The sequence below is a fragment of the Leguminivora glycinivorella genome, chromosome 21 (assembly GCF_023078275.1).
Source record: "Leguminivora glycinivorella isolate SPB_JAAS2020 chromosome 21, LegGlyc_1.1, whole genome shotgun sequence".
Lineage (NCBI taxonomy): Eukaryota > Metazoa > Arthropoda > Insecta > Lepidoptera > Tortricidae > Leguminivora > Leguminivora glycinivorella.
Genome location: NC_062991.1, coordinates 1,894,393 through 1,917,388, shown reverse-complemented (window position 1 = coordinate 1,917,388; position 22,996 = coordinate 1,894,393). Strand labels below are relative to the sequence as shown.

At 40.4% G+C, this 22,996-nt stretch overlaps 1 protein-coding gene across 1 annotated transcript in view; it reads left to right on the top strand.

Moving 5' to 3' along the window:
- The window catches only part of LOC125237303 (NACHT and WD repeat domain-containing protein 2), an 84,422-nt gene that overhangs the window by 53,410 nt on the left and 8,016 nt on the right, over positions 1-22,996 (top strand). The window contains exons 14-28 of the mRNA XM_048144293.1: positions 1,410-1,579; positions 2,151-2,216; positions 2,406-2,503; positions 3,389-3,552; positions 4,952-5,121; positions 5,608-5,827; positions 7,374-7,586; positions 8,942-9,002; positions 9,364-9,516; positions 11,051-11,238; positions 11,567-11,696; positions 12,822-12,943; positions 13,162-13,316; positions 13,655-13,873; positions 14,496-14,700. Of these exons, the coding sequence (XP_048000250.1) occupies positions 1,410-1,579; positions 2,151-2,216; positions 2,406-2,503; positions 3,389-3,552; positions 4,952-5,121; positions 5,608-5,827; positions 7,374-7,586; positions 8,942-9,002; positions 9,364-9,516; positions 11,051-11,238; positions 11,567-11,696; positions 12,822-12,943; positions 13,162-13,316; positions 13,655-13,873; positions 14,496-14,700 (2,334 nt within the window). The remainder of the gene's footprint in view (positions 1-1,409; positions 1,580-2,150; positions 2,217-2,405; positions 2,504-3,388; positions 3,553-4,951; positions 5,122-5,607; positions 5,828-7,373; positions 7,587-8,941; positions 9,003-9,363; positions 9,517-11,050; positions 11,239-11,566; positions 11,697-12,821; positions 12,944-13,161; positions 13,317-13,654; positions 13,874-14,495; positions 14,701-22,996) is intronic.

Genomic DNA, 22,996 nt, shown 5'->3' with positions numbered 1-22,996 from the left:
CTAATTGGGGAGATCCAAATTCTGAAAATGCCCGTATACGAGCAGTTCCTGTCAACTTTGTACATAGCCACGTCAGCAAATTTTAATTGATCCTATTTTGTTACCAACATTTAGTAATATAAGTTGACTTTCGTAAGATATATAGAAGATAATTGTTATAATTAAGAAAATATAGATACTAGAGAACCTTAATCACGAAATAAAACTTACTAAAATCTCAATTCATCAAAAAAATCTTGGTAACAAAATAGGAATAATAAAAACAAATTTATCTTTTTCCTTAATTTTTGTACAAACTTTTCGAGAACTGCTGATACACGTTTTAGTCACTCTTTCTGCATGTACACGGTGAAATAAAAAGGACTGTTCAAAATTGAAGAACTTTTATTATGGGACCAATGCTGAAATCGCGAAAAAAAATTTGGCTGTTTCATAGAAATAAGCGGCACCATGACAGTCGAAATGTATGAAACAGCCAAATTTCTTTTTGCGATTTCAGCATTGGTCTCATAATAAAAGTTGTTCATTATGACCTCAAAAGTCACTGCGTAAATTTTGTCGGTCCTTTTTATTTCAACCTGTATATTTAATACCAAGAATACTGTACAATACATTATCCCTGAATGATACAATCTATAAATTTAAATTTAAAATAAATGCCTATTAAAATTTAAAAAATGTGGACTCAGTCTGTAAGCGTCTGGCCGACCACTCAAAAATGAGTCCAGGTTATCCCGCCATCGCTGACGTGGTCTGCCGGATCCCCGGTTTGACTCGTGGGGCTCCCACTTCGTGGTTATCTTGGACCACAAGTCGTCCGGCATTCGGCAGACATGACTAGTGTGCGTAGCCGAATGGACAAACGTTCACGAAATGCTCACGATAATATCTCTTTCGTAGCTATCTATCTCTATCGCTTTTGCGTATTCTGGACAGAGCCATACTACATTTCAGCAGTTTTCGCAGAAGAGCATTTCTTTTTTTTGCCACTTTTATGAAGTGTGATATTTTTGAAAAAAAAAATGCTATTTCTACTCAGAATTACTAGCTTTTTCAATCCTAGTAGTTAAATAAATTGTCCCATACGATTTTTCTTATTTTGTTACCATTTTCCGTAGATGTTGTATGGGGTAACAAAAGAGGAAAGTAACAAAAATGTATGGAAATTCTGGGACACTTTTTGTCTCCCAGTGAGATTGAAAGTACTCGTGATTCTGAGTACAATTGACCTAAAATTCCCTAAAACAATCAAAAATTTTTTATTGGCAGAAAAAAAAAAGAAATGCTCAGAAATGGCATTCAGCTACAGGGCCAGCCCATTCCCATTTCAACTTAGCAACTTTCCGAGCTACGTCTATTATTTGAGTCTTAGAGCCTACTAGATACTGGAACATCTATTTTTTTTACAGCACGGGCGTCTCCTAGTCTTCCATGCTCTTGCCTACATCACAGCAGCCCGCAGCGGTCTGTCAGAAACTGAACTTGAAGATCTAATCTCTTTGGATGACAGGGTACTAGATGATGTGTACCAGTACCATCTACCACCGGTTAGAAGGATCCCACCACTGCTTTGGACCAGGTACCGAATTCAAAAACATTTCTTCTAGAGCCTATTGAAGCATGACCCTTTCTGCAATGGTGTATCTAAGCTTGAAAACTGGATCTCCTTGGATGGCAGGGTAATGGATGATGTGTACCAGTAAGTACCATCTACCACCGGTTAGAAGGATCCCACCATTACTGTTAAGCAGGTACATATAAATACTCTTCAAAAAATATATTCCAAGCTTTTGTTGTGTACAGTGGGCACAAACTAGACATATTTTAAATAAGTAAACTTAATAAGAAGACAGTAACAATAACCCTTCAATGGTCTATCAAATACTGAGCTCGAGGGTTTCCTAAGATTTCTTTAGTGTTTGATGATGCGTCGCTAACTCGCCACCAGTCAAGTGGATCCCGCCACGTTCTTCGTGAGACATTCTAGATTTTTGTTTGTATTATTACTTTGTGTATTCCATGTTTATCTGCTTATTGGTGGTAACTGGTGATCTATATTTCCAGAGCTTTTTGGAATGATCTGTTAAGGTACCTGAAATGACCTGAATCACTTGGATTTTTATGTTTAATTATTTTCTTCTTGTTTTCAGAATCCGCAATGATCTACCAAATTACCTCTCCGAACGAGAGGCTGACGGAGTTTCAGTGATGAACTGGTAGAAGTATTATAAGCATTAAAATTAATTTGGCAATTTATTCCTCCCAATTTTAAAATATTGTACATAGTGGCACACATTTTCATTAGAAATAAGTAGAAAGAAAACCTTAGTTCTGTTTTTAACTCATCTTGCTTAATTAATCTTTTGTATAAGTACTTTAATTCTTACTTGTTTTTCATTGAACAGGTACCATAGGCAGTTCAGAGACACTGCTCGCGAGCGTTACTTCAAAAACATGAACATGGCCATGTACTTCCATTCCATGATTGCTGACTATTACCTCGGTATGTATTTTAATGCAAATAAAATAACTCTAAGAACTCATAGAAAATATTTTAACTTGTTATTTTAAGTAGTAACACTACTATTATGTTATTATGGCCAGAGGGCGCCACGAGCCTTCGGAAATGTCATATACTTAGAAATTTCGACCCTTGCTTTCGTGGACCGATAGCCGAGTGGTTCTGGCATTCGCCCGGTAAGCGGAGTACGCTGGTTCGATTCCAGCTCGGAGCACTGGAGGCTTTGGTCACTTTTTCGTTGTATATGACATTTATTTAATGTTTACTTTATTTATATTCAAGGACCTTATAAGTATGTCTAAATCTAAATCTAAATTGAACTCTAGAGCAAGCCCAAATTACGTCAAAAGTGTTGTTTTTTCAATTCATTTCAATTCATTTTAAAGATCACCACCTGTGATGTTTTACGTCGTCAAATATGCGTACCTAAAAGACGATTTTTTTTTTTCTTTGGCTGTTCCGTTAAGCGTTTATAAGGCATTAGCTTTTTCCCGCGGCTTCGCTTGCGTTAGAAAGAGACAAAAAGTTGCCTATGTCACTCTCCATCCCTTCAACCATCTCCACTTAAAAAATCACGTCAATTCGTCGCTAAGTTTTGCCTTTAAAGACGGACAAACAAACAGATGTACACTTTCCCATTTATAATATTAGTATGGATTAGCTTCATATCTCGCAGAGGCAGCTTGCTACAACCACGGGTGTTAGCGGGATTCCACTCCATAGTTCGTCTCACCCAGCGACTATGGTCCATCCTGGCAATGTTCCCAGCCCATATTCTTTCTGTGCCGGATCTTCTCCATCACGCCTTTGAGTTTAACTAATATAGTGTTTCAAATAGTCCTTCATTGGTTTATTCTATGCTTCCAGGTATATGGGGCGGTGGTACTCCCAAACCCTTCAAATACACGGAGATCCAAAGACATCGATTCAATCTGGCTGACCGTGAGGGTGTCGCTGACAGAAAGGTGCCTCTGCAGCCTCTGGTCTTCACGTCTGCTGATGGGTCTACCAAGAGATATAATTTGAGGAAGGTACGATAAAGATAAATTATAAAATCCAACGTTGCAGAAAATTTCTAGCATCAATGTTTTATTTTTTCACACAGGAGTGCACATCACATAAATCATTATGAAGACTCGAGAGGTGTCTTGAACGATGAATAAAATATTTTAAGTACCTACCGTTGCATATTTTTAAATTAAAGGAAAAAAAATGGAAAAATTCACACCTCCGGCAGGACTCGAACTTTGGCTTGCCCGGGGCCAAAGGTCGCAGGTTCGAGTCCTGCCGGAGGTGTGAATTTTTCAATTTTTTCCTTTAATTTAAAAATATCTAATATCGCTCGCATACGTTTCTGCATGATAAAAAACAAAATTTGCCTACCGTTGGTTATATAGGTTAACTTCTATCACACAAATAAATGCCCTTACCAGGATTCGAACCCAGGACTGCGGCTCAGCAGGCAAGGTCACTACCGACTGAGCCAGACCGGTTGACAAATTATTATTTATATTTCTTGGTCAATAGCAGCAATAGGTTCCTCGTTTCTTAGAATTGTTAGTGCTTGTGTCTGATTGAGGCAATGGCATACGTTTAAAAATTATTACAAAAGTTCGGCCTTATGACCAAAACCTGGAAAAGGGTGAGCTATTCGCATTATAATATGACGTAAAACATGTCAACTTATCAATAAGTTCACCTTATCAGATCTCTGCCTATGACGGTTTCCTCCTTAATCCTTTTTGCCGATTTACACAGCATTAAGGCTGCCAGAGCTCAATGAGGGTGCGGTGTGCTGGTGACGGAAGGACCTACGGTACTAATTTGTTCCGTCTATTGTTCTTTGGGTCGTCGGCAACCCGAACCCTCCTTGGAACTTGTACACTCTTTTTTGCTGTGAACCTAACGCAGCAAAATATACAAGTTTCTAATAGGTTGGCAACGCCCATGTGTAAGCCAAGCCAAGGCTCAAGAGCTCAGTCACAGGGTTCCATCATTTAATCCATTGCTTCCAGTTTCATGTGAGGGCATGTCCGTGGCCCTCGAGCTCCGGTATGGGGGTTTATCATTTAAACCATCTCTTCCAGCTACATTTGCTTTATTACATTGATTGCTTCAATTACAGTGTCTAATAATAATCAAGAATATAACATCAATTAATCATCTACTATCAGTAGTCACAATCCGTACAAAAACTCTTATAACCTAAAAAGTGAAGTGCCGCCAAATCTGACGTTTTCTGTTGACATTCGTTAAGCCCATGCACAGATGAGCTACGATCAGTAATAAGGCTATATATACAGAATGTTATTCATTGTGATGCTTACACATGTGACACTCCTTGAGTTGCAGTCACCGCTTTTCATCAGGCGGACCGTATGCTTGGTTGCCACCGACGTAGTAAAAAAAAATACTTTTTATCCTTCGCAGTTCGGCGAGCTCCCCTTCCACCTGGTGCGCTCCAAACGCTTCACCGACCTTTACGCCGAAGTACTCTTCAACTACGAATGGCTCCACGCGAAGCTCAACTGCTGTCCGCTGCAAGCTGTCCTGGCGGATTTCGAGGATGCGAAGCTGCATGTGAATAAAGATGCTGTTAGGTAAGAACAAAGGTTGTCTGGAAGAGATCGCTCTTAAGCGGTAAGACCGCCTGTTGTTACCTCTGTTTAATTTGATTTTGTTTCTTGTGCATTAGATTGAACTGTGCAATAAAGAGTATTGTATTGTATTGTATTACATTGCATTGCATTGTATTGTATTTCATTTCATTTATTTCATGTATTATCAACCAACTTACACTAACAGGTAAACCAAACATGTAAGTTATAGGTTACATGTTTGTATTGTATTGTATTGTATTGTCATGACAGTCAGACATGCAAAATATCTCAAGAAGGGAATCCTACTACCTACAACAGTTGCAGTAGCGGCATTTATCCTAAGATTTCAATGTGCTTCCTTATTGTCATACATCTCACTTTTTCGACATTTTTCCTTTACTTACTCATCGATCGAATCAACAGTGACCCGCAAGTTTATTCCTGAAAAACTTGTTTCCCATTATCACCTACATCTCTTTCTTCCAGAGAGCTGATGCTAGTAGCCGACGCCCTCCGCCTCGGTGGCGCGATCCTCGGTACATACCCCGACATGCTGGCCCCCCAACTGGTCGGCAGACTCCTCCCTGAAGCACCCCACAACCCAGCTGTAGCGTCACTGCTGAAACAATGCCATGATAAAGGGAAGAACCACTGCGCTTTGTTGCCGTCGCATCATTGTTTACATACTCCTGGAGGACCTTTGAAGGTAAGAGTTTCATTTAGGTATATTATAGTACCTATCGAAATATTCTAGTCTCTGGAGGTTTCTTCATGCCAATGGAGGGACTTAGTCTTTAATAGAATGACATGATGTCACGATCCTCAGCATTGAGGGAACGACTGAAGAAGAAGGTTTCTTTCAGTCTAAAGTTTTAAAGTCCTAATAGTTAAATATCTTGCTGTGGTAGTATCTCGAGCTAATTGGCTCCTCTCTGAAGCCCTCACAACCCAGCTGTAGCCTCACTGCTGAAACAATTGCCATGATAAAGGGAAGAACCACTGCGCTTTGTTGCCGTCGCATCATTGTTTACATACTCCTGGAGGACCTTTGAAGGTAAGAGTTTCTTTTAGGTATATTATAGTACCTATCGAAATATTCTAGTCTCTGGAGGTTTCTTCATGCCAATGGAGGGACCTAGTCTTTAATAGAATGACATGATGTCACGGTCCTCAGCATTGAGGGAACGACTGAAGAAGAAGGTTTCTTTTAGTCTAAAGTTTTAAAGTCTTAATAGTTAATCTCTTGCTGTGGTAGTATCTCGAGCTAATTGGCTCCTCTCTGAAGCCCCCACAACCCAGCTGTGGCTTTACTGCTGAAACAATGCCATGATAAAGGGAAGAACCACTGCGCTTTGTTGCCGTCGCCATCATTGTTTACATACTCCTGGAGGACCTTTAAAGGTAAGAATTTATTTTAGATATCCCTATCGAAATTGGCATGGCAAGTTTCTGGTGGGCTTTGATAGGTGAAAGTTTCTTGAAGTCTCAACAGTTAATGTTTTGCTCTGGACATCGGTATCCATTAGAGCGAAGTGGTAACAGGTTGAAGCCCCCAAAACAGGGCTGTGGCCTCATTGTTGAAGCAGTGCCACGATAAAGGGAAGAATCAGTGCGCGTTGTTGCCGTCGCATCATTGTTTGCATACTCCTGGAAGACCTTTGAACCCTCACCTTCACCACTAGATGGGCGGTCGGGTCGGGCGGGCGGGTGGTCTAGTGGTAAGGACGTTAGCCGCGTAAGCTGAAGACCCGGATTCGAATCCCGGCTCGGCCACCAGTGGGCAATACAATACAATACAATCCTTTATTGATAAAATAAAATTTTACACGTCAGGCCTTGTCGTTTTCTCTTTCGTGTATGATATCTATTTCAGTTTATAACCTTTATCATCTTAACATTTACCCACATCATAAATCTTTTGAAAGCACAGTAATCAATTTATCTATTGAGGAAAGATCGTTAAGTCAATTCAGATTCCCCTCGAAGCAGAATGGCTCCTCTAGAACCATGTAAAGATAATCTAGATACCAAACATTGTCAAGTAGACGATAACATTTTTTTTTAATGAAATAGGCAGCAAACGAGCAGACGAGCCGCCTGATGGTAAGCAGTCATCGCCGCCCATGGACATACGCAACATCAGGGGAGCCTCTTATGCGTTTCCGACCTTTGAGAACCCTGAATACCTGCTTCTTGAAGAACCCCATGTCATAGCGCAAGGGAAACACCTCAATTTACTTTCTCCTTTCCAGTACTCCCTCGAAGGCCATCAGTTCGCCGTCTTCGCCTTCCGCCTGTCCTCAGACAAGCGCTATGTGGTCTCCATCTCAAGCCGAGTGATATCCTGGGACTTATCAACCTCAGACCTGGCGAGAGACCTGTGTCCTCAGCTGGAGGGAATCATGCAGAACCTGGAGCTGTCCCCGGACAATAAGTGGGCTGCTGCATCTACTAATAACTCTGTGGTACATTATTTAGCTATAGATTGTTCTAGTACTGGTATCTAAATATAAAGGCCGAAGGCCAAGCTTCCTGTAGGATCGAAGACTCAAAATGTCCTCCTAAAACACAGACTAACAATAGATTCAAGTGTCTAGTTGAGCTCGTAGCATCCAGGAGATTTAGTGGACAGATACACAACGTTACACAAGTTAACAATAGGCTTCTAGTCAAATCAGCTTCTTTTTAAGAACTGTCAAAACGAATTTGAACGAATTGCTAATATGGAATTTATATGAAATCGAATTGAGTGACGTCACGGTAAACTCAGTTACTTTATATATTTCTACCTGACTTATTATTTAGAAATTGGATTAAAAAATATCTTCTGTCCATGTTTTTCGTATAATTATCTGATGCTTTATTTCGTTCATGGTGTAAAATATTTATTTTTAACTACTGACTGGTCTTAAACTAAACTATTTTATACCATGCACGAAATAAAGCATCAGATCATTATTATCTCATAGGTAAGCGTGCTCCACCGTAGACCGCATCATCACTTACCATCAGGTGTGATCGTGGTCAAACGTCTACCTATTCATACAAAAAAAAAATACATAGACAGAAGTTATTTTTAAATCGAATTTCTATTCAATAAGACAGGTAGAAATATATATAAAGTAACTGAATTGACCGTGACCTCACACAATTCGATTTCATATTAATTCCATATTATTAGCAAGTCGTTCAAATTCGTTTTGACAGTTTTTAAAAAGAAGCTGATTTGACTAGAAGGCAAGTAGCCTATTGTAGGTACATAAGGTATATACATTGTACTGTGTAAAGGGCACAGGTACTGCTCTTGCCCTTGTGCTTACAAGTGCAAGGCCCGTAGTGAGTCCAAAGGACTGCCCTGAATATTGATCTGATGTTAAACCCTGAATGACTGTCAGTGCTGCAGACGCTAGGTGCTGTTGTGTATGCTACATGCGTCGATCATTCACTCACTTCTTAAATAAGTAAACCACGGCATAATATTGTAAAATGATGTGTCTATAATACCAAAGAGGATCGAGTATTAAAGAGAGTTACTGTCGAAGTAAAATGTGTGCATAGACTGCCATCTCTTGACACAGGCTTAAAACTTTTGAACCTCAGTTTTGACAATTTGGCCCATATCCTTAGCTTGATATGGTTTAAAATGTCAAATATTAATATTAGCGCCATCTAGCTGAGCGTACCCCAAAGGTGTAATGCCATCTAGGCCACCGTACCTTTTTTGTATGGTACTGAGGTACATGTATACGTTTTTTTCCTCGACTTTATCTGTCTATACGGAGTTATATTATGTCTTTGATAATACCAAAACTGTTTCCAGTCTATGCTGTTAAACATGCTGACCAGTGAATACGTTACTATTGAAAATCCTCTCAATGAAGGTAAAAAAAAACTTTCTTATTTTGATAAGCCAATTAACATCTCAAATATCAATCGTATAATTTATTATTTTGAGTTTAAAAAAAAACTTGCAATTTTACATTAAGTCGATCGTTCTTGGTCAAATCTCATACCAAAGCAACCTTCAAATCAAGAGTGAACAGGCATCTTCTGGGCGAGCTCACTCCATCGTAGGCCACGTCTTTGCCTTTGGCTAGTCTGTGGCCAAGAGTAAGCCCATTTATAATAAAAAAAAAGCTTATCAGAAATAAATACGATAGTTTCTTGTCTGTTCTTTTCTTTGATTTTTTTACAATCTCACTCTCAGAGTTTTTCCTTGTTCTTATTTTTGACTTTGTTCAGGAGAGACGGTCCGTGGTGTATCCGTACTGAACCACCACATGTTCATCTACGGACCAAGCTCCTGGGTCCGCTTTTCCATGAGAGGGGAGCATGAGGAAACCTTGCCTGCGCCGGACCCGGCGCCGTATGATGACGTCACTTGGGAGATACTTTGTAAGTACACACCGTTAGCTGGAGCAAAAAATATATTATGTTTAAATGAGTTTTTTTGCAGAAGTTTCATTTTTGGCACAAGCTTTTATCGCCGACTGTACCTTTTCTTTCAACAGTCATCTACTGCTCTCCGAGACGTATCTAAAAACCCCTTACTCGATGGAGATGTGACGTTTCATAACAGAGTTCCTATGACCACCTTTCTGCTTCATCATCAGCTGTTCAGCTCCATGATACCATAATATTGCACTGTCACGTGATTTACATATGTGCGCAAAATATCAGCTCAATCTGAAACCGGGAAGTGGGTCAAATTAAGCTTCTACGTTTTGACCCAAACTAACATATTAATACTAACAAGGCAAGTTAAATAATAGTTATTTGTTATACAAGGGGGCAAAGTTGTATTTTAACGCCGAGTGTGGAATTGAGAAACGAGCAAGTGAAAGGATTCTATAGTTGAACCACGAGCGAAGCGAGTGGTTCGAGAATAGAATCCTGAACTTGCGAGTTTTTAAACACACGAGAAGTAAAATAAATTTGCACCCGAGTGTAACACAAAACTTTTCCCCTCACTATAGCGAGGAAACTACAACGCAAAAATGCGTTTGTCACTGCTTCCAGTAGTTCCACAGGTGGTAAATCATCTTTATTACTAGATTCACTTACTTTTATCAATTTTAAAGCAGTTAATTTGACTTTATTCAAGGTCAAATTACTTTACCCACTAGTGGATAAAATGCGTTTTTACCCGCTGGTATTAAATGACAAAATACGTGTTTCCGAGCTAGTGAGGGGAAAAAGCTGGTACCTAATTAAAGGAAAAATTAAGATTTCCAGCAGGCCTCGAACCTGCGACCTGCTGCATTGTCGGATTTTCTGGTGCAGCCACTCTGATCATTAACTGAGCAAGTTTGGCAATGAGGAGGCACACTGACATTTTATCCCGCTAGGCGGCGCCTGTGCAAGTGCCTAGGCATGTCACTGTTCGTATGTGAGAGAGAGAAAAAAACATATCATCTTCTCGCTCTCACGTATGAAATTCTTTATCTGTGCAATGGACTAATAGTGTGGCGCCATCTGTCATAACCTTTGAATGTGCCTCCTCATTGAGATCTCCGTGGCTCAGTTGGTCAAAGCGGCTGCAATATCGCTATGTAGTATGGCTTGCAGACATTACATGTTTGATAAAAAATAAGTGACTATTTTCATATTTTTATGACAACAGCACTATAGATCTACCAGGATTTTAATGTGCTATTCTTTAATACCATGAAGCGTAATTTCACGTCAATTATTTGGGTGAAGGATACGTTTTTGGTTACTTTTAGGCCCTGAAACTTAAAGTGATTGCTCATAATAATAATGCACAAACGTTTCCAGGATTGTTTCGTCAGTCCCGTTCCTATTAGGACATAAAGTACCCTATGTCACTCTCCATCCCTTCAACTATCTCCACCTAAAAATGTGTCGTCTCTGTGTCTCCTATTTATAATTTATTTTCTTTAAATTTTTTGTATTTCATTGTCCAAAGCCATGGAGTTCCGAGACCTGGAAAACTTCCAGCTGATCATGTGGAGTGGAGACCTGGACGAGGACCGGCTGTTGGTTCACTTCAAGAAAGAGGGGGAGTGGGTGAAACCGTTGAGGTGTAGGGGGGCTCTGGCTTTTAACAAGGGATGGAACAAGATTTATACCAGCGATCCGGAGAGGGGATATCAGGTAGGTATGGGCCATCCAGGTTTTTTTTTAAAGACTTTGTTCGGACTTGAAGAATCATTTGCTGAACTATAAAGGTTAATTACGACTAAGGGGATACAAGGATACAGAACTTTAATTTGTACAATAGTCACCTACTGGTACACTTCAAAAAAGGGGGGAGTGGGTAAGGCCTCTGAGATGTAGGGGGGACTGGCTTTTAATACCTAAGCGATGGGACAAAGCTTAAACCACTTTCTTTATTCACCTGAGGGCATGAATCAGCTTTGTTTCGTTTCTAATTTTTAAGTTTTATTATTAGTAATTATAATTATGAAGAATTGGTTGACAGATTTCAATCTTCGAGTTGAACGACGAACAACTTTGCTGGGAGAAGATTGAAGAATTGCATCATAAAGAGACTGATACCGCCGAGGCTATGTTGCAACTTAAACGTGGAAAGAAGGACAGAATGCTTCTAGGTGAGTACCTGGTAACTAAGATTTTACAAAATCATATACCTCTTACTTTGAATGGGAATCGATCGGGCTGCAAAAAGAGGGTTCTTGGGTCGACCGGCTGGTGGCCATCCGGCGGGTCAACCCAGGTATTGCTGGGAGGACAGTGTGCTGGCAGATTTGCGTCGGCTTCAAGTCAGTGACTGGCAAAAGGCTGCGCAGGATCGGGACAGGTGGCGATCTCTCGTTTCGGAGGCCAATTCACTTAGGATCACTAAGCCAAAAAAGTTAGTTTAGTTAGTTATCTACCCACATTTTTTCCGGATGTCGTCGACCCAATGAGTCAAACGATGCCAGGCTCTTTTTGCATCTGTAAGCGGTCACCATTCCGTTAAAATTTTAATCTACCTACTATCACTCGGCTTAGCAACATATCTCGTCCAACTTCATTTCAGCGCTGGTAGCCAAGTGCACAAACGCTCATGATAATATCTGTTTAGTAGATATCTATCTCTATCGCTCTTGCGTATTGGCGCGACAGAGCCAGACGGCATTTCTGTCGGTATCTTGGCGATTGGCGATGTAATGACAAAACCCATACCTTGGTGCAACGACGGATCTCAAATTTGTCACCCGATCTTGAATCTTGCTAACGAACACAGCTTTCTACGCTGTAAATCTCTCCTTCTTCTTCTTCCTCCTACCCTTATCCCACGTTATGTGGGGTCGGTACAATATGTCTTCCTCTTCCATTCTCCCCTATCTTTCGTCATCTCAACACTCACATCTTTCTTTCTCATGTCCTCTTTCACACAATCATGCGTTGTTTGGGTTTACCCCTCCCTCTCCATCCATCAACATTCATTTCCTCCCTCCTCACACTCATCCCTCCTCATTACATGACCGTACCACGCCAACCTGCCACTCCTCATCTTTTCCGTTATAGGCGCAACTTTCAAACTTCCCCTAATATACTCATTCCTGATCCGATCCATTCTGGTCACTCCACACATCCATCTCAACATTCTCATTTCCGCTACGTGCACTCTCCTTTCATCCTCCACCTTTGTCGCCCAGCATTCAGATCCATACAATACAACTGCGCTGTAAATCTATCAGTACTTAATATCAAAATCTAATTTCTTCCAGCTACAACAACATACAGTTTCGTAGTGTGGGATTTTGATAGCAGGATCGATAGATCAAAACACGTCGATGATACCAAGAAAAAGAAGAAGGATGATGATGATAAGAAAGAAGAAGAAGAAGAGGTAAATACATTTATAGTTTACGAAATAAAGCCACGGCAACAGACGCCTGTAGAAATAGGGAATTTTAAAGTGGGAAGTTAGAATGAGTATTAATTATGCTGTTGTTATAAAGAAGATTTAGTAATGACCCTTTTTATAGGTATAGATAAGTTAAAATAGAACGGACAGGCAATAGGTTAGCTGTCAATATCTTAATTAAATTCATGTTTTCCTTACAGGAAGAAAAGATAGATGATGAACCAGAAAAGGATATGTCTCTAGAAGGCATTGTGCTAAAACTTCCACACACCATCCGGAATATTTCCACTAAGATGACTCTCTCTAACTCCTTTATGATCAGCAATAACAACACTTATGCTGTTGCTGGAGTCAGGTAATTTAAAAAAAAGATTACCACAATACATAATTTAAATTTTGAAAAAAAAAACCGATATTGTGAACCATTTTCGATCAATCATGGCTAAGAACTCTCCCGACTAATTCAGATTTCAAACAAAAAAACTACTTAAATCTAAATCGGTTCATGCTTTCGGGAATCTGGAGCTACGATTAAAACAGGAGCGTCTATCTTTTGTTCGTTTCTCATCGATTTTGGTGGGACCAGTGCCTAAGTGTCCGGTAAAAGACAGACTCTAATGTCCACTCGAGAATCTTTTAATAAGCACGATCTGTTTAGAAATCATATATAATTTATTGTTGTCACCTCCTCAGGAAAAGTCTTTACGTCTGGAGCTTAGAAACCACACAACTCATCAAAGTCCTAGACGCTCACTTCGGCCGAATCGTCCAGCTGGAACCCCTAGCTGTTGGCAGCTGGAACAACGTCATCACCTCCTCCATAGACCGGACTGTCAAGATCTGGAATATTGATAACATCTTCGAGCAGGTCCACAAGATTGATCGGCAGGAGTTGCCTATTGATGCACAAAGGTAAAAAAAATAATTCCATCTTCTGAACGAGCTCACTCCATCGTAGGCGACGTCTTTGCCTTTGGCTAGTCTGTGGCCAAGAGCACCTAAGCCCATTTATAAAAAAAAATAGTGATTTCTTAACTTCAGCATCGTCTTTTGTTTCCTGCCTACGGTACCTCATCTCTAGGCAGACTGATGGCAGGTGGACTAAAATGTTAATGGAATCATGGTCGCTTTCAAATTTAAGAAGCATGTCATCCTTGACTCGTTGAGTGGACTCGTGGAGAAATGTGGGTCGCTCCTGGACCACACTAGCTCAGGACCTGGACAAGTGGCGAACTGGAAGAGCTGCACATGCTGGAAGAGCTGCATGAATGAAATTAGAATGCTGGATTGTCAATATTGTCATGCTTGTGCAAACAATACCCTTACTTTTGAAAGAGTACTTGTTACCACCATAATATAACTGTTTTCCAAAATGTTTTCTTCAGCCTAGCGTTCTCCGGTCCGATTTCCTGCTCAATCTTCTCCACTTCGTCCGGTCTTCGACACCCTTAGGCGTGAGATTGTTCTCTCGCATGTCCGCTCTCTGTTATCCAAATGTCTGCTAATGATGAATAAAAACCGTTCCTGTCTCCAGTTTGGCCCGCGACCAGCACCTAGCTGCCACCGTGACCCGCAGCTGCTGGGGTCTCTGGGACACCAGCACCGGCCATCTTCTGGCTCAGTTGGCTGATGCTCCACTAGGTGCAATCGTCACCCACGCGGTGATAACTCCAAATGGAGAAAATGTGGTCACTGCTGAATCTGGGAACGTTATTATATGGGACACGCAAGAGAAACAGGTTAGTCTTCATACCATTTCTCTTCAGTTCTTCTTTTGGAAGTTCCAAATAGTAGTAGTAGTAGTAGCCTATTGGCAAAATGACAAAATTATTTGGTAAATGACCACGTACCAAAAACATGAATCTGCAAGTAAGGATTGGCTACATTTGCCTATATCTCTGATTGGATTTTTACTGAAGCACCTTCAAATGCTCAACTCCAAACGGAGAGAATGTGGGTACTACTGAATCTGGGAACGTTACTACATGGGACACGCAAGAGAAACAGGTTAATCTCCTTTTCTTGTCCGACTTGTAATGGAACCTCTTGTAATAGAAGTTCCTTCGATTGGAAAAATGTCAGCAGATTTGGTAGATAACCATAAACAACTTTTTATTATTTTGCGCAGAACATGTTTCAGAAATAATTGGTTAACTGATATTAAGTTACAGCCTCTATGTCTATAGTGAACTATTGAGTTACAGCCTCAAAATTTCTTCAGCTACTTAGGGCCGGTTGCATCAAACGGTCTGTCACCGTTAAAACGTTCGTTAAATTTTATTGCATGGGAAGTTCCATAGACGTCTGGTATGTGACATGTGTCTGTCGAATGTGGTTGAAGCAACTGGCCCTTAGTCATCTTCTAGAAAACCCCCAGGCACCTTCTTAACCATCGGAATTTTGTTTTAATTTAATAGATTGCTTGTTTGAAATACCTATTCTTCGAAAAACAAGGATTAACGTCAAGCAATGTCGATGTCACGGTCGATGTCATAGCATAGACAGTTCTGAAATAAAATCGCCGTCAATAGAAATTGTCAACAGTGTAAACAAACCATACGTTGTATAAAATATCAATATTTCGTGTCATACTTTCTAGCGGTGACATGGTATCGTATGGAATCCAAAGCTACATCAAAAAATTGTACGAAAATTGTTCTAAATTGTACGCTAATTAAAAAAAATGTACTAAACGCATTTACAAGAAAACAATGATCAATATGTCACCGCTAGAGAGCATACTTTCTGGCGGGCGCTATCTATTTCACTATGTAACAGTCCAGTTTTCAGCTTTTTTATGAATCAGAAAAAATGTACGAGAATTGTACTAAGCTGACCGATACTTTAAAAAAAATAACTACGCGTATTTACAAGAAAACAATGATTTATTTGTCACCGCTAGGAAGCAAACTTTCTGGCGGGCGCTATCTATTTCACTGTGTAACAGTCCAGTTTTCAGCTTTTTTATGAATCAGAAAAAATTTACGAGAATTATACTAAACTGACCTATACTAAAAAAAAAATAACTACACGTATTTACAAGAAAACAGTGATGTATATGTCACCGCTAGGAAGCATACTTTCTGGCGGGCGCTATCTATTTCACTATGTAACAGTCCAGTTTTCAACTTTCTTGTAAATCAGAAAATATGTACGAGAATTGTTTTAAATTACACGACAATCTTAAAAAATGTTCTTCACATATTTACAAGAAATTTCACCACGCGAACTGGTACGGTCAGCTACATAAGGTAAATATATTTACCTGTATTAAATTTTGACCTGCGTTCTTCCCAAGTAATAAGTTTCGATATGTATAGATATTTATAGACGAGACTGTAAAGGCTCATTTGATTCTTCGAAAACAGATAGCAAAATTGCGTTTATTCCACAAGAGTGCAAAGTAATTTCATACAAATTTTAACTTGATATCTGCTGGCTGATAAAATTTACCTGTGTATAAATGATGATTTTGAATCATAAATTATGAATAAATTGATGGATTTCATTTAGGCCGCCTTTACACCTGTACTTACTTACGTAAATCTTTGGTAAGCGACTGATACTTCCATTTACACCTATGAAAAACTTATCGTAAGTTTTGCTTACGGAAGTTTTGTGGTTTTCAACTTACTAAATGTCTACATTGTTCCAAGCAAGCAAAGTTGAAATGAAAAAAAAAACGACCGCCGTAGTTCGTAAGGCCAAAACTTATCAGTTTATTTCGATAAGCTGTGAGTCGCTTCTGTAAGCAAACTCGTATACCTACACTTGAAAGTTTTCAGCTTACGAAAGTAGTTAAAACTTACCGAAAGCTGCTTACAAAAATCATTAACATTTGAAAGTTTTACATAAGTCGCTTACGTAAGCGGTAAAACTCACGGGTGTAAGGGTCCCCCCACATCTAGCGTCTCGCGAGCGTCGCGTCGGGCCAACTGTATGGGCAAAGCCTGACGCCGCGTCGACGTCGCGTCGACGCGGCGTCTTTTTCCATACAGTTGGCCCGACGCGACGCTCGCGAGACGCTAGATGTGGGGGGACCCTAAGGGCGGCGTGCTACCCACCAAAAACATACCTGTTAAAAAGGGGGCCAAGTTCATGTCGGCTAATTGGGTAGGTAAAAAGTTTTCCTGATAGAATACTTTATAACGATCTTGGAAAGGTGGCTCGTTTGTTTTTATTTCTTATTATTTATTAATTATCTTTTTTTGAAATGACGTTCGTGAAATTTAATGCCGGATGAACTATGAAGTGACAATGCATTTGCGCGTTCTGAATGTATGAAATTCCCAAGAGCCGCCACCACACACAGTTCTCCGTTTCAGAATACTTCTAAATTTGACCTTGGCAGGTTTTCATGCTGTACTTACGTAATTATTTATAAAATTAAATGAATTTATTTATACAAATTATTAAATTAACCTGCAAAGTTAAAATTTAGAAGTACCTATATTCAGGAATGGAGGACTGCGTGTGGTAGCGCTGGCGAGTCTTGAGAATGGCAAATGTTTACCAGTGGACCCGGCTGTTGATGAAGATGATTATGATCGATTTTAAAGTGCATCTAAACATGGCATTGGATTGGATTTTAACCCTTATTTAGACGAACAATTAGCCGATAGGAACTGAGCTACAGGGGGTCAAAAGTGGGTCGAAACCGTTCGTGTAAATAATTTATTAATTTATTAGAACAAACTTGTAATTATTTCTACGCATGTCAGGGGCACCATTGGCCTATTGCATAATGGTTATATATATAACTGGGTAATTCTCAAAATAGTGGCATCGTACCCTGCCATCACGTTTTTGAATAGAAAGTATGCGAAATATATAATTTTCACATATAATTAAAATTTTCATAAGTAGGCATTAACGTGACACATCGAGGCCAAAACATATTTTTTCTATAAATATAATACTTTTGTAAAAAAAATTTAAAGAAGACCGTTTTCTACTGTACCCTGCCTTGTCACAACGCGACACAGCTCAAGTTTTCGCTCTATAGATTATTGAATTGCAGTTGTATGATATTAAAATATCGTTTTTTGTAGAGAATAGACTACTATATTCTTAAATATACGTTGCACGGGATGTTTCGATTACTTTTGAACACAAATTTTCACGTTCAAAGTTTGTCCAGCGATATTTTCTCTATATCCTGTGCGTCCGCGGTATTGCACCTCACTCACACACAGAAAGTCTTATTGAGACCCTAATATACGTAAAACACGTAGCCAGTATGGTTCTAGCCGCCGGTGTAAAGGTTTGTGTGTGAGGTGCTGCGGGCTTGTGGTTAGAAGTTTTCAAAGTGTGACGTTCGGTGTTTGTAACAGGTATGTCCACTTTATTCTGGCATGATTATTTCAAAATATTAATACGGCAGTTTTGTTACTAATAACATTTTAATGTTGTATTGAAGTATAACTATTTATATTAAAATTATGACAGTTGTATTATCAACAGTTTCGGAGATAATTCAATTCAATTCAAAATATCTTTATTCATGTAGGCCTAGTTACAAGCTCTTATGAATAGTTCATTTATCTAGTTAACCGGATTTTCACTACACCCTGTGTAACTTTATCCTGCCATCACTCTGCAGGGTAAAGTGACTGTTGACAGGATAAAGAAACACAAGTAAAAAAAGCTATTTTGACATGGTTTTTACTAACTTGCAATGTATGTATGTATGTATGTTTGTATGTATGTTGAGGTCAAATCTTGCAACCCAATTTGAAGCAGAAATGTTCAACCGACTGAGCTGAAATTTTGTATACACGCTGCGGATGGCGTTCGCATATAAGCGCCGATATGGGGCATTGGGTCCTTCGATATTGGGCAATAGTCTGCTCAGCCAGCGCCGAAGCAGTCCCGACGAAGCTAGGAACCAATTTGATAAAATGTTCCTCGGAGTACCAATTTTGATTTGAATTTAAGCCCAAGTACTTAATTTGGGGCGTAAGAGGGACCGCCTCACCGCCAACAGGCAACATCCCTATCGTTCTTGCATGTAGGCACGACAGAACCAGATTGCATTTCGATCGGCGTATAGCGTCAACTATTATCATTTTGGCTAGGTCGGCAGTAATCACTTTCTTCGGGCAGAAGCCAACCTTTTTCCTCGAAAACCTCGTCATCGGTCGTGGCAAGTAGCACCGCAAGCCCAAACAAATTAATGCGCCCAACTGTGAGCTCAGTTGCCACTGTGGCTCTCCTTATTATCCTGGTACTTTCTTCCACCCACGGCTACTATTGTGTCATCGGCATAAAAAATGGTTATCATGCGGAGAAGTTGGACTACTCTGATAGCCAAGTCAAAGCCAATGCTCCAGAGCAGGCGCCCAGTACCGACCCCTGTGGAAAACTGTGGGTAGGTTATGATTATTATGAATATGCATGTGGGTAAGAACCCAGAAGAATAAAGAAGTCAGTCTTGATTTGAGGACGTAGCCTCATTGACCTGTCCCTATACGTTTACATGGCGCAGCCGGTAGGAACACCACACTCCATTTGTCTTTCTAGGCATCTTCCTCCTGATTCATTGAGCACTACTCTATCTGCAAGGTAATGCCCTATGGTGAATGATGATCTTCAAATAGAAAGGCGCATCGTGGAAGCAATGCGCCTATTTTATTACCACATAAAGAAGAGAGCCGAAGTAATTGGCAATGTCAAGAGATACTGCGATGGCTCCCTGCTTTTTCTCTGCTACCAGACCGCTGTATTTATGCAGCGCATCATTTGCGTCTATCGCTTCTCCCAGAACCCGATCTCTGATGTTTGGGCACGTGTCTTCCAAAATGCGTGCACAGCAGTAGATGAGACTTACGATGATGCGCTCAACATCGTGCCAGTTTCATCTAGGAAAGCAATGGGACCTCCTAAGGGACAGTCAGCTGGACTACCCTTTTTTCGAAAGGCACAGTCTGCCCACCTTACAACGAGAATGTATACCCTCTCGGAGGCGGTCGTCAATGTGGCCACGTAATCTACTTCCAAGATGTTTAAAGAGCCAAGGCACGCCGTCCGGCCCTAGAGTGGCCCTCATTTTAAATACTGACCTCATTATCTCGACATCTGTTACCAAGGAGACATCAAGGAGACGAACCAACTCTTCCACTGGGGCAGCCATTGCAGGCATTACACGCACAAGTATAACTCACATTGTGAATCATGATATGTGCTTTGTTGTTTTACAAGACTGTGATTATAGGTACTTATTTATCTATTCTTTATTGCACATAAAAAAGTACAAAATGGTGTACAAATTCTCACTACACCGGGTCTGCGGAGTGGATTTTTCTTGAGGTGAATGTTAAAGGAGTCAAGGCCGTTCTGGGGGTAATTTACTGTCCTCCAACAATTGACTATTTTTCAAACTTAGAACAAATTCTCGAGTCCTTGAGCACGGAGTACTCACATCACTTGATAATGGGTGACCTCAATACTGACCTGTGTAAAGACTCGCTTCACAGCCGTAAATTGAAAACACTTCTCCAATCTGTTAATTTCTCTCTTCTTCCACTGGCCCCAACTCATCACACTAGCTCTTCTGACACTTGGTTGGATGTCATTTTGGTGTCCTGTCCTGACCTCGTCGTAAAGCACGGGCAGCATCTGGCTCCTGGTTTTTCTCATCACGATTTGATATATGCGTGTTATAAAATTAAACCACCAAAATGCAAGCCTGCACTCATAACTATGCGCTGTTTCACCAAATTAGACCCCGATGCTCTGTCCCGTGATGCAGCAGCTATTGACTGGGCACCAGTGTTTTCGGCTTCCTCTGTTGACGATAAGGTTTCACTTTTTAACGCCGCCGTATTAGGACTTTTTGATAAACATGCACCAATGCGTACTGTTCGTGTCAGGCGACCCCCGGCACCTTGGATCACCGAAGGCGTTCGTATGGCCATGAGGAGAAGGGACCGAGCCTTCAGAGTGTATAAGCGCGACCGTACCGAAAATAACTTTTTATTGTTTAAGCGAGCCCGCAATCGGTGTAATCAGATGGTGCGTGCAGCGAAGCGTCGGTTCATTCACCACAATGTTTCTTCTTCCTCTATGGCCGACGTTTGGAAATTCCTCAAAACACTGGGCCTAGGAAAACAAACAAAAGGATACGATGGCACTCCCTTTACACTTGATGAGCTCAATAAACACTTTTCTTCTGCTCTTTCCGTAACTGACGATATTAAGACAAATACCCTCTCATTTATTTCGTCCTTACCCTCATCTTTATCTGTTTTTTTTCTCTTTTTTCCAACTTCTCAAACAGAAATAAAAAATATTGTTCGAGCCATCAAGTCAAAAGCCGTTGGGTGTGATGATGTGAGTCGTTACATGATAGCCTCGATTCTTGATTCTGCGCTTCCTGTGATTACTCATATCATCAATTTCTCTTTAGTAAATGGCGAATTTCCTGCACTCTGGCGGAAAGCTTTTGTAATACCTCTTCCGAAAACTAATAACCCCACTCTACTTAGTAATTTTAGACCCATCTCAATTCTCCCTTTCTTGTCGAAAATCGCTGAAGCTGTTGCCCACAGACAACTTTCTGATTTTATTTTCTCCAACAAACTGTTGAGCCCGTTTCAGTCTGGTTTTCGACCAAGCCACAGTACTTGCACTGCATTAATCAAAGTTACTGAAGACATCAGACGTGGCATGGCGGATCAATTGGTCACAGTACTTGTCTTGATCGATTTCACAAATGCTTTTAATACTGTCGATCATGACATCCTCCTTGCTCTTTTGAATCACCTTAAAATATCGTCTTCAGCTCTTAGTTGGTTCTCTGCTTATCTTGGGGGCCGCAAGCAAGCGGTGCGTGTCGGTCGGACTTCGTCGGACTGGTGCGATCTGGCCACTGGTGTACCCCAAGGAGGTATTCTCTCTCCACTTCTATTCTCCACTTTTATTAACTTTATTACCCCAGAGTTTCGTTGCGCATACCATCTTTACGCCGATGATCTACAGCTCTACGACCAGTGCAAAGTGACCGATGTGTTGGCTACCATAGAGAAGTTAAACGGGGACCTCTCTCATATACAGCAATGGTCGGGAAAGTTTGGCCTGTTTGTAAATCCCGCAAAGTGCCAGGCCATTATCATCGGTAGCTCTAAACAACTTGCCAAGCTAGATCTACAGACGATAGGTCCAGTGCACTTCAATGGCACTCCTATTCCTTTCAGCTCGTGCGTTAAGGATCTGGGAGTGCACTTGGATAGCACTTTAAGCTGGAGACCGCAGATTGCCGAAATCAGTCGGAAGGTTACGGGCACTCTTCACGCACTCAACAAGCTCAAACACTTCTTGCCAGTCAAAACTAAAACACTGCTAGTTAACACCCTGATTTTACCCATTATCGACTATGGTGATGTATGCTGTCCTGACTTGAACGAGGAGCTTCTTGACAAATTGGACCGACTCCTTAACAATTGTATCCGATTCATCTTCTGTCTTCGAAAATTTGATCACGTGTCCGCATTTCGCTCACAGCTCGGCTGGCTTCCCATTCGTCAACGGCGTAATATTCGCATGCTCTGCACTCTTTATTCTATTCTTAATGATCCACACTCCCCTGGATATCTAAAATCTCTTTTTAATTTTTCTATTGCTTCGCGGGTCCGTCAGTTTCGCTCTACCGGCAATCTCACTCTTTCTATTCCTCTTCACCGTACGGGCTTCATGTCATACTCTTTCGCCATTCAGGTCATCCGCCTCTGGAACGGTCTACCACCTAACATTAGGAAATTACCCAACAAATACGTTTTTAAAAAATCTGTGCGCGACTTCTTTGCTGGCAGCTTAAGGTAGAATTGAATGTTATCTTTCTGACAGGTTAGTAATAAATATATATATATATATATATATATATATATATATATATATATATATATAATTTATATATATGAGTACCTATGTATTATATAACCTATCGTTATTTATGTAAAAATAGTATGTAATTGTATGTACGTTAATATATTATATGTCTAAGCTTTTGATTGATATTTCAAAATTGGTCTCTTAATG